This window comes from Malania oleifera, chromosome 1 (assembly GCF_029873635.1).
Source record: "Malania oleifera isolate guangnan ecotype guangnan chromosome 1, ASM2987363v1, whole genome shotgun sequence".
Taxonomy (NCBI): domain Eukaryota; kingdom Viridiplantae; phylum Streptophyta; class Magnoliopsida; order Santalales; family Ximeniaceae; genus Malania; species Malania oleifera.
The window spans coordinates 135,132,348-135,148,899 of record NC_080417.1 but is presented as its reverse complement, the minus strand read 5'-3'; the positions used below and the strand labels follow the sequence as shown (position 1 = coordinate 135,148,899).

Sequence of the window (16,552 nt, the reverse complement as noted above, 5' to 3'; positions counted from 1 at the left end):
TCAAGTTAGTGACTGTAGGTCAGCCACTAGTCTGGATTTTAAAACCATGAAAATTTTTTTTATAACTAAACTTTTAGAAATGTGTTATTGATTGGAATGAAGTTCTACCCTGTAAATAAAAATAATTCATTTTCATAATTCAATTTAAAAAACTCACCAACTCATTATATATTTACATTACGTTTAATATTATCAAAAACAAAGAATATGACTCAAAAGTCGATGTTAATCGGCTAAAAATGGGGATAATACAAAACTAACAAAAACAATTGCTCAAAATAAAAAAAAATAAAAACAAAAAAAAGGCTAATTTTATGTTTGAGAGTTTGAGATTCGAACCATTAATCAAATTTGCATAGATGTATATAATTTAAAATTTGAATTTCTATATATTTAAACTGTAAGTTTAATATAAATATGATTTAATCGTTGGATCTTCAAAACTCATAATTTTATACAACAAACAAGAAACTCATACCTTGATCCATGCTTTCAAGTAAATATCCTTGGGTTGTGTTTCTATCTCACAATCTTACGTTTCCTTTTATTTTTCTTAATTTGATGGAAAAGTAACACAAGCTTCCTAGGATAAGATAGGACCAGCCCAACCACCTTTATATACTAATCACTTCCATCAAGTGATTAATTAACATTCATAACTTATCATAATTATGACTCCTCAAATTCCAAGAAGTCATTATTATAAATAAACTCTTTATATTTGAGAAACCAATATTATTATAACATTATTATATTTAAAAACCTTTCATAAATATAATCATAATTTAAAACCTTTCATATTACTTAAATAAATATAATCATAATTTTATTTGAGACAATTTATTTATGTCTTACATTCTCCCACTTGGCTCAAGTGAAATTACTTAACATAGTTGATTATAATGCACATACATTAGTTATCATTAATATGTAGAAAACTTGTAGGAGTCATGGCGGTTCCATATCATCTTTATTAATATAGTTCCTTCCATGCACTACAATACAAGTTCCACTACATATAATGATTTTTAGTTGAGAGACATATATTAAGTCCAACTTTAATCATGTTATCATTATTCCATAACAATTAGGGGTGAGCATAATTCGGTGAAAACTGAATTAACCAAATTAACCGGCCGAAATTGGTCAGTTCAGTTCGGGTAAAAAACTAGGTTCGGTCTGGATTTTACAAAAATTAGGTTAATCGATTTTAGTTCGGTTTACAACAAAAAATATTTCGGTTAACCAATTAACCGAATTATTAATTAATTAAATTTTAAGTATAGATTATGAACTTGAGAGTCTCGGCGAAGGGGATGACAACGCCGAGCTTGGTGCGGCTGCGGAGGAAAGTGATGGTGTTCCGGCAGACGGAGAGGAGGATGAGGGTCATGTTGAACTTGAGAGTCTAGGCGGCGCCCTTGGTGGTGGACCGGTGGTGACGCATAAGCTCATGACGTCGAACACCGGCCGGTGCTGGATGAACTTCCAGGTAAAGAGGGTGGCACAGACGGCGAGCCACAACAGGATCACCCACACGCGCTTCCAGTTGTCCTCCACGAAGTATTGGAGGTTGCGGACTTGCGGTAGCCTCTCCGGAGCAGGTTGGGTACTTGGGTTCTGTGGTGGGCACCAACTTCTGACTCAATAATTGGTTGTTCGTTGCCAGGTTTGCCAACTGCCCCAGCACTTGCAGGCTTGCAGCAGCAGCATCTCTAGAGTCCAGCCTCTCGGCCCTCAGCGTCTCAGCCACCAGCTCGCCATGCAAAATCAGACCCCAGCGTCTCAGCCACCAGCCATCATTTTTATTAATAAAATTAATAAATAAGGTATTTAATTAAGTTGGATTTGATTTTTAAAATTTTTTTTTATAATAATCAATTTTAAATAATTTCGGTTAAAATCGGTTAATCGAATTACCCGAATGGGTAATTCGGTCGGGTTCGGTTCGGTTTCCTCCTCCAATTCGGTCGGTTCGGTTAATGATATTATTTAACCGAATTTTTTGGTTAATTCGATTAATTACCCGAATTTGGCTGAACCGACCATTTGCTCACCCCTAATAACAATTATGTATACAAAATGGAAAACAAAAAATAACAAAAACATTTTCATTATCAAGGTCAAATATCAATTGAACAACATACATTAAGATTCAATAATGCTCATCTTTTCAACATGACCAATAAATGTTTTGGGCGGCAATCCTTTCGTCAAAGGATCTGCTATCATACAATCGGTGCTAATATGTTCAATTGACACTTTTTATTTTTGTACGTCTTCTTTAACAGCAAAATATTTCAATTCCATATGCATAGCACCCTTGGAATACTTACCATTCTTAGAGAAGAAGACATCACAGTAACTACCACAACTATTCAAAAACATCCTTATATTCTTTAACTCTAAACTATTTTTTATAATCTTCTAAATTTTTTTAAAAATTAAAGAGTGCATGCCCACCACAAGTCGCATTAAAATAAATTTGGAATTGCATCGTATAGGAATCACAGATATTTCAAACTTACCCACACCCAATTTATTTATAAACAAGTTGATTTCTTAAAATTTATAAAATATTTCATCCACCACCACGAACAGAATGAATATAATAAAAAAGGAGTCTTGAAATCCCTTTCAATCCTTTAATTTTGGAGTACCATTCTGATGAAAGGTTTTAGTCTTACCAGGAATTTAGCCTTTGGTTAGTCAATCTAGAAATAATATAAAAATAATTAATGTAGTCCCATCCCCACAACTTGAGCATATTTAATTGTCTTTTTAATTATTATAAAATTTAATTCACATATAAATTTGAATAGCTGTTTTTATTTTATTTTATTTTTTAAAAAAAAATATATGCACCTCCCAAGTGACTCCTATAGCTTTTGAATAAATTTTGAGTCAAGTCCTAACCGTCCACCATTAGAAACTCATTAGACAGATCCTTAGACAATTTCGTATACTTAAAATTTGACAGTTTAATGTTAAAAATGATGTGTTTAAATTTTGATAATAATAAAAAGAATATGTGATGGGGATACATCATTTTCGTTATTCTATCAACTCTAATCAATATTTTATATTGATAAAAAAAAAAAAACATGAGAAAAAAAAAAATTAGGTATGTAATGAAACAATAAATAATCTTCCTATTATAAGTTAATTTTGAAAACAATTTCAAAAAGGAGAAACACCCATAATATCAAGAATTTAATTACATTAATTATACTTGTTGTGTGTAAATTAGCTTATTGCTAATTTTATTTTTAGATTTTAATTAATTCCAAACAAACCACAATAACAATTTGATTTTATCTGAGCATCAACCACAATCACAATCACACCTAAACTTAAACCTTTCTTGGTTTACCAATCTCCTCTGGAAATCAGCCCAACAACCCAAGAAAACCCCTCTTCCCACCTGTAAAGAACCCTAGGCTTCTTCCTATCATTCTTCCTAATTTCCCTAAAAGAAATCCCTCCCAAAAAATAGATCTATGCATTACCTCCTCTTTACCTGAGTGTGCACCTCTGCTGGAGATCCGAACGCCCTCCTGTCGTCTCCTTATCTCGCGCGCAGGTGAAGGATCTCTCCCGGTTGCAGGTCCCTCTCGCACGCTGAAGACTCGCGGCTGTGGAAGGGAACAAGGAAAACGCCTCCTGTGCTCAGGTGAAGAAGAAGCCTCACGCACCCCCAGGGTGTGGTTCAGGTGGTAGTGCGGGTTATGGGAGTGCTTTTCACAAGGTCAAGTGTTCAAACCCTCCCGAACTCTTTTCCGCCCTTGACTCCTGAATTTACCCTCCCTTTGGAGTTATGAGGTCAACTTCAAGGAGCGCAAAATTAGTCATGTGCACCATAAAACGGACGCATGGATACCCGGTGCGTATTCCAAAAAAAAAAAAAAGAAGCCTTACGTGGCTGCCCTCTGAAGCTGCTGTAAAAACTGAAGTCAAGAAGAACACCCCCCGCCCCTGGGGCGCGCGCCCCCTGTTGTTCTTTTTTTATTTACAATTTAGTTCAAGAAAAATTACATCACTGCCCCAGAAAAATAAAAAACCCAACAGTAGCCGTTTGATCTCCTTAGAAATGGACGGCCTGGATTGTTTCTCCTTCAAGCAAGCTTGACACTCCAACACTACTAGTTGTTAAGTTGAATTTGTACTTATGCAATATTATATAAATATGTTATATGTAACAACAATTTTATCAACTCATCATAGTAAAAAAAGTCAACATAAGAATAAGAACAAAGCAATAACAAAAATTTCTATTTTTATATAAAAAAAAAATCATCGGACCCTGATTAATTCTATCAATTAACAAAAAGATATTTTTAACGAAAAAAAAAAAATCATCATAGTAAAAAAGAAGAATAAGAAGAAGAAGTTAAATTCTTCTAATTTTTCATAACCATAAAAACATATTTTTCTTTTCTGAGATTTCAAAAACATCACATACCTCTCATGAGTTTTTAAAAATAGTAAAAACCTCTCCTAAAATTTGCCAAAAATACACAAACTTCCTTTCAAAATATTTATCTTTTTTACAAAATATGAGCAAATATTTGTATATTTTTGGCAATTCTCAAGAGGGGTCCTTAAAATTTTTGAAATTTCAGGCAAATTTTTTGAAATTTTTAAAATTTATAAGAGGTAATTGTCTTTTTAACCAAATTCATAAGAGGTCGATGTCTTTTATCATTTTATTTATTTTTCCTTTGCACCCTGTTATTTTTTGGTATTACATCTTAACCCCTGAAATCCTGAATTTTCAATTTTGTTTTTCAGGTTCAGCCCTCAATTTTGTTTTACATACCCACCGCTGTTAGCTACAGGCCTACAATTGACATGTACACCGAAATATGTTTAAAATTCAAACAACTTAAAAGCAATGTGATTTGACAAAAGCATTCATGAAAATAGTAATAAATTAAATCAACATCTTGAATGATGACCATAATTTTATATTGTTATTTGGATAATCATGGTGAAATCAAATATTTAATATGCAATTTTGACAAATCTAATAAGTTGGACTAAAGCAATAAATATGTAGAAATTTTTTAGTATTAATAATACGTAACATACTCGACATTCATTTAATTTGTTACAGTCAAAAATAGAAGAACTGTGCCCAAGTCTAGGGTTAAATCTAGACTATTATTTGAGCATCTTCAAACATAATTAAAAAAAAAAAAATCAAACCCAATTTTAATTTAGGATCAAGTAAAAATTAATAAATGGATCAAGTCCCCCCCCCCCCCCCCCCAAAAAAAAAAAAAAAAAAAAACCTCTAGCAAAGAGATTATTTTGTGTAAACATTTTTAAAAAATCATTTTAATTTGTATAATTTCTTTTACTTGAAAAATAGGAATTAAAGTAAATTTTCTTTTCAAGGAGAAGATGTTCCATCCTCCACTACAATATTTGTTCATTGTATGGGTTTCACTCTTCAGGCCTCCCCAGCCATTCTCCACTACATCATCATCATTATTATTATTATTATTATTATTCACTCCGAAAGTCTACTTTTAGTCTCGATTCTACTATGACGCATAACACCACTTTAAATGTTAATATTTTACTCCATAATAATAATAAATAAAAGAGTCTCCATTCCGTTATTATGGGTTGATCAAATGCTATCGTATAATACTCAAATATTAATATGAATTAAGTGATGCAATATCATTTTAAAATGAGATAGCTTCCTGTCGTGCGAGACAAAATCTTAACATGCAAAGAATCAAAACATCACAAAGATGCCAATGCGCTAAGAAACAAAAAAATCTTATTTAAAATGGGCCGATATCTATTAAAGTGCATTTATTTTGATGGATAAGATTTACAAGATTGGACTTGGCTAAAATGAACTTGATTAGATGAAGCAGCTATAATAGTTGTCATGACCATTGTCATTTCTGAAGAAAAGATGATGGCAAGCAAATCACTAGACCAAAATACCCTAAATCAAAAGCAATTTTCTAAATTGTTAGCTAATATTCTCCTCTAGAAAAATAATCAACCAACACATCAAAAAATTTGGCCACAGGGTGCTGAAGAAGACGACTGGCGCTAGAGGTGGGGCGCTAAGAGTAGACGACCTCCAAGGGCATCCTTGTCCTTTTGTTTTATTTATTTATTTATTTATTTAAGCAAGGAGATGGCTTAGACAGGACTGAGCGGGCTAGGAAGACCGACCGGCCGGCCAGCCTATCTCGCATAAATGAACCAAGTCCTTCTTGACCGCCCTACTTGAGTATTGCACCAAACATAGGTTAAGAATTCTTAGTCTAGACTAAAGCTACCCTTAATGTGGTAAATATTTAAGCATGCAAACCACTGGGCCAACCTGCAAAATAGTTCAATAGATGGATTTGAACCCACACCTCCTTCTCTATGCTGCTCAGAGTCCCATCAAACCATGACAACTGCCATATTTTATCGTCCTCTGAATTTGAATTTTGAATGCAAGCTATGCATGGCGCTCCAATGTAAGTTTCATTCAATCTCTTCCCACTCTTTGCCAGCCTGCAGGTTGATGTTTATCACTTCTCTGTTTTTTGTTGGAACCATTATGACCATAAAAGTTATCAGAATGCTTGGAGAGAGCTCCGGAGAGGTTGTATGGCTTTTGTTGCTTTCGTCAAGAGGCGTAAGTTAAAAAACAAAGAGATCATTAACATTATTACAGACAGCCTCCCAGTTCTTGTCCTCCAAATCATCAGTACCATAAGTTCATGCTACCCGTCTTGCTTCCTGCTACTCATATTGCATTTGGGTCTATAAAAAATTGTGCACTAGGCTAATCTCATAAATCTATGAGGGCACAAGGCATCGAAGAGTCAAATGCAGAAGCTTTTACAAACTCTGCAGAAGGCATGGAAGAGTTGAAGGCAGAACCTTTTACTTCTAGAGGACCTACTGTTCGATTTGGGCCCACACACACACACAGAGTTTGATCAACAGATGCTGTAGTTTGGAAAATGTCATGACCTCTGACGATAGAAATGTGAGGCAAAATTTTCACGGTTTGTGTGCAAGCTGTCAATTGAGAAACTTTAGGACAAATCTCTGCATAAATATTCAAGACCTGAAAGACCAAGACCAAACCAGATGCATTTTATATTTTCAGGATCTAAACATAAGCCTCTTCTCTAGTTTTAATCCTCACTTCTTTCATTTAAGTGTGCTACAAATTTTGCAAAATGCACCATCAGATACTACTCAAAAGGTAGGCAGTGATTTGCATTTGAGATTTTATAATGTTACAATTAGATGATAGATGAATGCGTCTGACCCAGCATGGTACAAATTCCAATAGGCATTTTAGCAAAACTTAGTGCAGGCTTGTTCTAGTTTCACTTAACAAATAATTAAAAATGTGAATCAAAATGCCTTATATAGGATGCATGTCAATTAAACTTGAACTTATAATCTCTAAGTCCAAGAGTAAATCAACCATTTGAGAGAACCAGTTTCCTCTCGTGCCATGGATTCAAAAGCAATAAAAATAAATTCAACTACTTTGCTTCTACTGGTTCATAAAGTTGCAAGGAAAATCTTGCAATTGCAAATGAACCGCATCACAAGGTGCTCTCAAATTAATTTCAGGAGAACTTTCAAGATATTAAAAACATCCATACATTTGCTTGTTTAAGGAAAAAACATCATATACTAATTATCCATGCAATAATAGTGCAAGGGATGCTCAACCTAATCTATAAAACTAGATTATTTTCGCATAACATAATTCACAGGAGCTACAGACACAAATGGAAAAACTTTAATCTGTCACAAACTTAAAAACCATGTAATGCTAAGCCTGGGAAACTAAAGACTGGCAGCAGTGGCCAAAAACCCAGAGGAGATGGCCATGAATATTGGGAGAAGATAAAACAGTCGAACCTCTGTTAAATCTGAGGCATGATTTACGAAAAAACGGAGGAAAAAAAAAAAAACATGAAATCACAGAGGGAGCTTTCTGGGTTTTTCCCAAAGTAAAAACAGAAACTCAGTACTGTTTCTTCAGTGTATCAGCACACTACTAGTCAAATGTTTTTCCCATGTACAATGTCCATCACAAGAAGTGCCCAAGCGATTTTGGGTATTTACCTAGATTTAACAAAATGGATAAAAATCCATTAGTCTGAACAGAATCCGACCAATCTGCACATTAAATGAGTCGAATATGGCTTAAAATTTTTTTATCCGGCTCTAAATGAGTCAGTTGGCGGATTTGGGATTTTATCCGATGGATATCCACCTATTCGCTAACAACTAATCTTTAAATTAATTGATAATCTCACATACCCATGCTTATTAAACATAAATTCAATTAGCATAAACTCTATTGGCCAAAAAGCCTAATCCCACACTCCCAAATCTTGTGCTACTGTATGCGCCTCTGGATTTGCCACATGCCCACATTCAAACTTAAACCAAAATATTCAATTTTCTTGTGATCAAAACAAAAATCTCTAAATTCATGTTCTAAAAAATAAAAAAATTATAATTTTGTGATTAGTTATTAAATATTTAATATTTTATAAATTATAATTTTTTAAAAAAACTTAAGTTATTATGTTACAAAATAAATTATTCATCGGATGGTAAAACAAATTATATTAGGGATGGGAATGACAAATTATCTACCATCCATCAAAGATTATCTTATCCGAACTATCATAAATCCACAACTTAAATGAGTCGGATATGGATTGTAATATCCTTACCCAATAATCAGCATAATCCACCACGGACTATCCAAACCAATCTGCTTTGCCATGTCTACATTTACCTCAAGAATACGTGACAACTCATGTCTAGAAGTATCTCTCACCACTCTTCACTACCATGGAACGTTTGGCTGAGAGGATGAATCCAGGAATATGAATCAATTACGAATTTGAAACATAGCCTTTTCACAAGACAACCAATTCAATCCCATGTCAACTGTCAATAAATTTATAATCAAGACGTATAAAACAAAAAAAATAAAGAACACAAATTCAATACTTCTCTTCCATTCCAATTTGCATCACTTGTTTATGGGAATACCATTTCAACTTGTTAATATGAATCTAGGAGACATTCACATACACTAACCAACACAATAAGTACGAAAAATCTAAGCAACAAGGAAGTTATTGCAGAATATCTCATATTTCTTTATTATTTGCAGAAAATTTACAAGGTTTATTACAGGCAGCCAGCGGGGACACTCTTTATGTGCCCAAAACAAGAACAGAAACAAGCATATTTTGCATTATAAACATAATTGAAACAAACATGCTAGGAGCAGAACCCGTTTTCCCCTTCCTCTGAACTTGAATCTGAATGAGCAATATTGTAACATGAAGCAAGCATAAATAAAATGAAAACAAAATCAAACACACTAACCAGATTGATTCAACAATGCTTCGTCTGAGTCTCTCTCCTTTCACTTACAATTCAACATTCGACCTGCAATCTTTGAGCAGATTTTGGTGAACACAGAATTCTCCAACATCTGAGTATAAATTCACACAATAACGTTCCATGAGAGCACAATCAGGCAGCAGAGGAAACACATTCCATTTCCATCTTTTTAGTAATATAAGTCTGTGTCTGACAACCAGGAAGGAAATTGCAGCTCACTGACAGGATTAAGACTAATCATATTTTTCTCTCCATGAATAAACAAGAAAGAAAACCCATGAAAGGGCTAGCACAATATCCCCAGCAACCTGCCTAGGCAAATCGCGAGCTAGATCTTCAAGCTTCCTCTCAAAGCTAACTCTCCACACGGCCATGGCAACATGAAGAAGCACACATCCCTTAGCAAAGAAACTCTGAAACTCTTTGTCCTTAACGAAAGCCACCATGAACAGAAAAAGCCCAATGGCAAACAGAAGCAACCCGGAGAAAGAATCAGAGGTTCGAATCAAGAGCTGATCGTGGGGCGTTGACCCCAAAAGCTTACTGGCAATCTCACTTCCATGCCCGAAGACCCAGATCTCTTTGGTGTAAAACATCATCATAGCGCCACAAGTTAAAGCTACCACAGAATGGAGAAAACAGATCAAGATGAAACCAGATGAACCCATGTCAATGACCAAAGCCCCAAAAAGAGAAACCTCTTTCCTCTTCGATTTTTCAAATCAATCGCTTATCAGCAAAACAACTTTCCCCAAGTCTAACCTTCATTGTGTAGTTTCACATAAACCAACTGAGCTCACTTGCCCAAACCCAAATCATAATTTTCATTCGAAGCCATCGATTAGAATCCTATCCCAACACTCTCATTTTGCTAATGCTCCAGAACTCAGACGAACCAATTGATAAAACCCTCACTCTAAAATCAATTCACGGGTTACATAAACCAGAATCCATCAATCAAAACCCATATAGTAAATATCAAACATGATCGACAGAAACAAGATGACCCACAAACCCAAACCCGAGATAGATCTCCTCCACGCCAACAGGACTTAACAACACCACCGACCCCTGCAAAAGCTTAAGAAGGCTACGACACACAGAAGAGAGAGAGATCCAATAAATTGCTTACATGCAGGAAAGGACTCGAAGACAGAACTTCACAACACCACCGACCCCTGCAAAAGCTTAAGAAGGCTACGACACACAGGGGGGAGAGAGAGAGAGATATAGAGAGATCCAATAGAGTGCTTACATGCAGGAAAGGACTCGAAGCAGGATGAAACTGAAAGGGTTTCAGAGGGGAGTGGGAAAGGCAGCGCTTGTGTACTGTGTATTGGACTTTTGTGTCTTTCCCCTCTGCCATTTTAATGCTGCTTTTATCTTATTGGATAATCTAATAGAGGTTTTTTATTTTTTTATTTTTTTGAGGATAAGAGATTGCAATGGGGGTTTGAATTGTTGGGCTTTTGAAAAATGGAATACCTGAATGGATGATGGATAAGAATCATGGGCTGGGTGTTATAGTTTCATGACATAAGATTGCTTGCCAGCCTTGGCTACATGACCAAGCAGAAAATGCCATCTTTCCTTGTCTGCTTCCTTACCATTTTAGAATCTCCTTTTTTTTTTTTTCTTTTGCCGAGTTTTCTAATGCACATTACACCCATATTATGCTATCCTCCATACCCACATGACATGAATCATATGATGTTTCGTGTTTGGCTAATGGCTTCAACCTCACTTATCCATAAATCATGACGGAAGAAACAAAGGCATGGGCCTATATTTGTAATTTACATATAATCAGATTATTTATTTGAATTAAAATTTGGAAGAGATTATTAGGATTAGGGGTCCAATGGTTTTGTTGCCATGGTGGAATTACTGCAAGTCATGAAGTATATTCATGCCTCCAATCATGGATGTCCATATAAGGTAGATTCTCTTTCCTTCTTTGTTTTCTTTTTTGGTTTTCTTTTTTGGGGGGGCTAGCGTGCCTTGGGGGACGCTGGACAGGGACAGGGGAAAAACGAGGCTATGTGTGAAAATAGGATTGTCTTTATCACTAGAAATTTCTTTCCCCTCTCTCTACATGGTAAGATTCTCAAAATCTATCTTTAATAGTATAAAGTTTACTTCTTTCTCTTCCTTCGTACCCCTTTAATACATCTAATTTGGTTTGCATCTCTAATAGAAACAAAATTAGAGGATTTTATTAAGGTTGGTGGAGTTTTTCTAATTGTATTCTCTCATTTTAGGTTGGTGGAATTTTTCTATTTGTATTCTCTCAAATGGAGTTCTCTTAGAAATTAAACTTATTAAATATGGTAGTTATTTTTTTATGGACAATTTGAAGATTAAGAAATAAATTAGTTTATTTTTTTAGATTACGCACCGGGTTTTCACGTGTCCGTTTTACGATCCACGTGACTAATCACGCGCCCCCTTGAAGCCGACCCCACAATTCCAAAGGAAAATAAATTTCAGGAATTCAGGGGCGGAAACGAACCCGGAAGGGTTTGAATACCTGACATCGTGAGAGGCACTCCCGCAGCCTGCACTACCATCTGAACCACACCCTGGTGGTTTTAGCAATAAGGAGAGAGGAATTTTTTTAGGTTATCTCATGAAACTTCAATTGTATTATCTCTTTAATCTTTCCAAAATGATTAAGAAGAGCAGTGTTAGTGATAATAATTATTTGCATTATATAAAGGTAGAATAGTCTTTTTCTCTTTTATTCTTATAGGCTATATAAGTCATCCTTATCTTTTGTAGAACCTTAATGATTCAATGAAACTTCTTATTTTCCTAATCTTTTGCTCCTCTTTGATTCTATCATGGTATCAAAGCAGGCTAAACCCTCGTTGGTATCATTGAGTCGCTGCTGCCGCCGCTGAGTTGGTCGTCGTCGTCGTCATCGTTCGGTCATCATCGTCGTTGGGTCGTCGTCGTTGAGTTGTCGTCATCGTTGGGCCACCGCTGAGTTACCGTGTGCTGATTCTAATCTCTGCTTCTTCATATAGGATCTCAGATTTGATCTCGTTGGGTGGTCGTCATTGGGTCGTCGTCGGATCTAATTCTGCCTCCCCTTCTTCAAAGATTTTTGAGAGGTTCCATGGTCACTGTCGAATGTCGCGATACTTCATTGCCGCGGTTAACCACTACTTCCCGGGGCGGCTATTGAGTAGATTCTTTGAAGAATTTTTAGAGGTTTCATCTTTTCTATCAAGGTTCACAAATCTCTACCTCGAGTGGGTAAGGTGAGAGGTCAGACACCGAAGGTAGCAAAGCAAGATAAGAAGAAGAAGCCACAAGGTTGTGCCTACAAGCACATGCAGTACAATTAGCAATTTGTCACCGCCGTTGTTGGATTTGGTAAAAAGAGGAGACCGATCTCATCAGAGAAGTAAGGGATGAAGTTGAAGTAGACTAATTTGGGTCTTTTTGAAGCACCATCTTGCAAATTCTCATAGTGTTTTTAAAGATGAATTTCTTTTTAGGTTGCAATTTGATTTATTGAGTATGTTTTGAATGAAACACCATGTACTAGGTGGAACTACAGACTTCAAGTTTCCATTAGGAAAAATTAGATTTAAAGTACAAAAAATAGCGGACTATTCTCTTTCTAATTTAATTTCTCACTTGTTGTATCGATTCACACAGTGTTTGCGGTGTTTTCTAAAATTTCGGGGAAATTGCAGAATGAAAATTGCAGGCCAGAAATTGTAGACCGTCGCATCGTTGCATCGTCTATTTGCAGTGTTTGCAATGTTTTTTTGAATCAATAAGTATTTGCAGAGCTTTTTTTTTTTTTGCTTTTGCCTTCACCGCAGCTCATGTCGGCTTCGCAGCAACTTTCTTCTTCACAAGCACAGCCTTCTTAGCGCCAACAAAAGCAGACTTAGCCATCATAGGGAGCTTTTGCATTTGAAAATGATTGTCGATTCAGTTGTTAGTGAACTAATGACAAAGGAAGTGCGTCTCAAGTCACATGTGAGTAAACGTCTTCTCCTAGTTCCTATTCAAACTTTTTTGGTTGTCTTATCTAAGCAATCTTCCAATGATTAAAATCGACGTCAGAAAGTTACCATTGATGAGTGTAGTTGTTGCAAACAAAAGGGTCATTGGAAGGCTCAGTGTCCAAAATTGTTGAATAAGACTCAAACTTCACAGACTTGGCCGTCGTAGGGAGCTTTTGCATTTGAAGATCATTGTTGATTCAATTGTTAGTGAACTAATGACAGAGGAAGTGTGTCTCAAGTCACAGGTGGGTAAAGGTCTGTTCCCAATTCCTACTCATACTTTTTTTGTAGGAGCCCGAACCGTGATATATAGACTTAATTAATTAAGAGAAGGGTAAAGTGGTAAATTAAGCAGGCTTCGTCGACAAAGCCAGAGTTTGTCGATGAAGGCTTTTTGTTGCTCCGCGACGAAGTTCAGGGGCTCGTCGACAAGGATAAGCCAAGAGGTTTTAGGAAACTGGGAATCTCAAGCTCGTCGACGAGGCCATCGTCTTGTCGAGGAAGTGTCATCAGTACCTTGTCAACGAAGACGTCATCTCGTCGACGAGGATGACTGAGTCAAAGGGCTATAAATATCTATTTTCATTACTTATCAGCTAAGAAATCTCAAAATCTCTCTCTATCTCTCTAGAACTCGAATGCGCACTCTCTCTTTCTAGATCTCTTCGTTGTACGTTGCGGGAATTGTTGATCTGACGTTACCACGAGGATTAGGGAAGGATTCTCTACAAGTTCTACGGATTAGATCTTTGTTTCGGGCACTTTCAGGTTTTGGCTCGAAATTAAGGTAAGGCTCGGTTTTTAATTCTAATTCGGTAGTTATGTAGGGAATAGGATTGTGAATATCTTATGTACTGTGTTTTGTAGATTTTGGGAACTCAGTTTGTTGTTTAGGGGTCGTAGAGTTCGGGATTGATCGTTAGGGGAAAGGTAAGGGGATTTAGTTTATGTCAGTTATTTTTTAAATCGGACTCGGTAGACCTGTGGTTCACGGTCCTGTGTGCGTTTTGGTTACTTATTTGGAAAAATCTAACTGGTAAAACTATGGGTTTTTCATGATTACGATTTTGGGAAAAGGAGGCAACTAACTGCATCCCTAGTTTTGTTGGAAAATCGTAAATATATTGCGATATATATTGTGTTATAGGGATGGTCATGCCTTGACTTGTTTAAACTATTTATGTTTGGAAAATCATGATTTTAAATTACCAAATGAGTATGGTTTGTTTGGTTATATGAGCATGCATGGTTGTGTTTTGTTGAAATGCAATAGGAACTGGGTTCCGAATTGTTCCGGGTACTGCATGAGTGTTCGACTCTATATCCAAGGGCATATGAAATTGCTAGTCATGTTTGGCAAGAGTGTCCGACTCTATATCTGAGGGCGTGAGCCTTATCGGCTAATCACCAAAGGGTGTGGATCCACTAGTTTGTACTGGTACGATGTCATAGGAGTCTGGGACTATCCATGTATCGGGGACGCCGTGTCATGCGGGCCGACTTCGGGCCAAAGGGTGTGACGACACCGGGTTGCTTGATCATGTGTGTGTGTATGCACTGTACTGGAACTGTATTATGAAAATACTAGAATTGCATTTAACTGTGTATGTTTTGTGTATCATGATAACACTCATATGCCCCACACCGATATAACCTGTATCTGCCCTTACTGACAGGTGTCTCACCCCTACTATACGTACATATTTTTTAGGTCCTTCGAGTAATCGGAACTAGTGTCCTTTGAGTTGGGAGCATAGTGGTCGGTGTACTGCAAAAGGTACTTGGGTAAGTACTAGGACTGTATCGGGTGGTCTTTTGTGATTTTGGCTAACACCCGGGTTGTGTTTTGTATTATGGATTTGAATTTCCTTTTGCATAGACTCTGGTATGGTACTAGATGTGTATAAAAATACCATTTTCCGTTGCGTATATTCTTTTGTATATGGATGTGTATAGGGTGCCTGGGAACCCCACGAGGTCGAACCCTCATTCATTGTCTTGTATATGGATGTTTTGTATGAAACAGGGACAGGTTAGGTTACTAATTCACCCCTGGGTCCCATTACCGGGTTCGGGGCATGACAACTTGGTATCAGAGCTAACCAAGTTGTTAGGTTTTGTAGATTTGGTTAGGCATAGTTGTGTGTACATACCAGAGTATAGGATGCTAGAAATTGGTAGAGTAGGTCGAGGGTTGTTTTGTTGCTAAACAAGGACTCACTGGCGGTGTTCTTTGTTTTTCCTGGAATGACGATTTCAGTAAAATCATGGCAAACCATTGATGATATTCATGTCTATGTGATAGGGCAAACCTGGACCCATGAGGTGGTAGTTAACATGTTTAGTCGTAGATGACCGTGTTAACAGTACGTGTTGTAGGGATACTGATAGATTCCTATGGTACTTTCAGAATGGAGCCCAAGAATAATGACTTAGAGAGTAGCTCCGAGGATACGGAGAGTGATGAGTCTCCTTCTGTGCCTTGAGGATTGACGAGGCAAGTCTTACAGGAGATCAAGGGGAGTGTCAGGAGACGCGAATGCTCTCCTACGTCTGCGGGGTGCACCATTAATAGGTTCACATGCATGCATCCCCCAACGTTCTCAGGAGGAACCGACCCAATGATAGCAGAGGACTGGGTTGAGAAGATCGAGAGGATTCTGGAGGTCTTACACTGCATAGATAGGCAGAGAGTCATCTATGCTACCTTCCAGCTGTTTGGGGAGGCGAGTTGATGGTGGACTACGGTGAGTCTACTGGAGAAGTAGAGGGCCAGTCTTGTGGAGATGATGTGGAGTTGTTTTAACGAGGTGTTCTTTGACAAATACTTCTCGACTTCCACACGTGACGCTAAGGCAGATGAATATTCTATGCTGACTCAGGGAAGTATGACAGTGCAGGGATATGCAGCTCGGTACATAGAGTTATCCCGGTTCATGCCGTGTTTGATCTTGAACGAGTACGTGAAGACTCGAAGGTTTGAAAAGGGCCTGAGGAAGGACATTCAAAAATTAGTGGGCATGCTTCAGATCCGTGACTTCTCGGTTTTGGTGGATAAGGCCACTGTGATCGAGACCAATATTCAAGAGGAAGAAGTGGAT

At 36.9% G+C, this 16,552-nt stretch overlaps 1 protein-coding gene and 1 pseudogene across 1 annotated transcript; one reads left to right on the top strand and one right to left on the bottom strand.

Moving 5' to 3' along the window:
• Positions 1 to 9,152: 9,152 nt before the first annotated feature.
• LOC131153993 (uncharacterized) lies at positions 9,153 to 10,912 on the bottom strand. Its single transcript, XM_058106448.1, has one exon. The coding sequence runs from the start codon at positions 10,089 to 10,091 to the stop codon at positions 9,657 to 9,659; it is 435 nt and encodes a 144-aa protein (XP_057962431.1). The 5' UTR covers positions 10,092 to 10,912; the 3' UTR covers positions 9,153 to 9,656.
• A 432-nt stretch (positions 10,913 to 11,344) lies between these two features.
• Positions 11,345 to 12,839, top strand: LOC131149187 (small ribosomal subunit protein eS30z/eS30y/eS30x-like; annotated as a pseudogene).
• Positions 12,840 to 16,552: the final 3,713 nt, after the last annotated feature.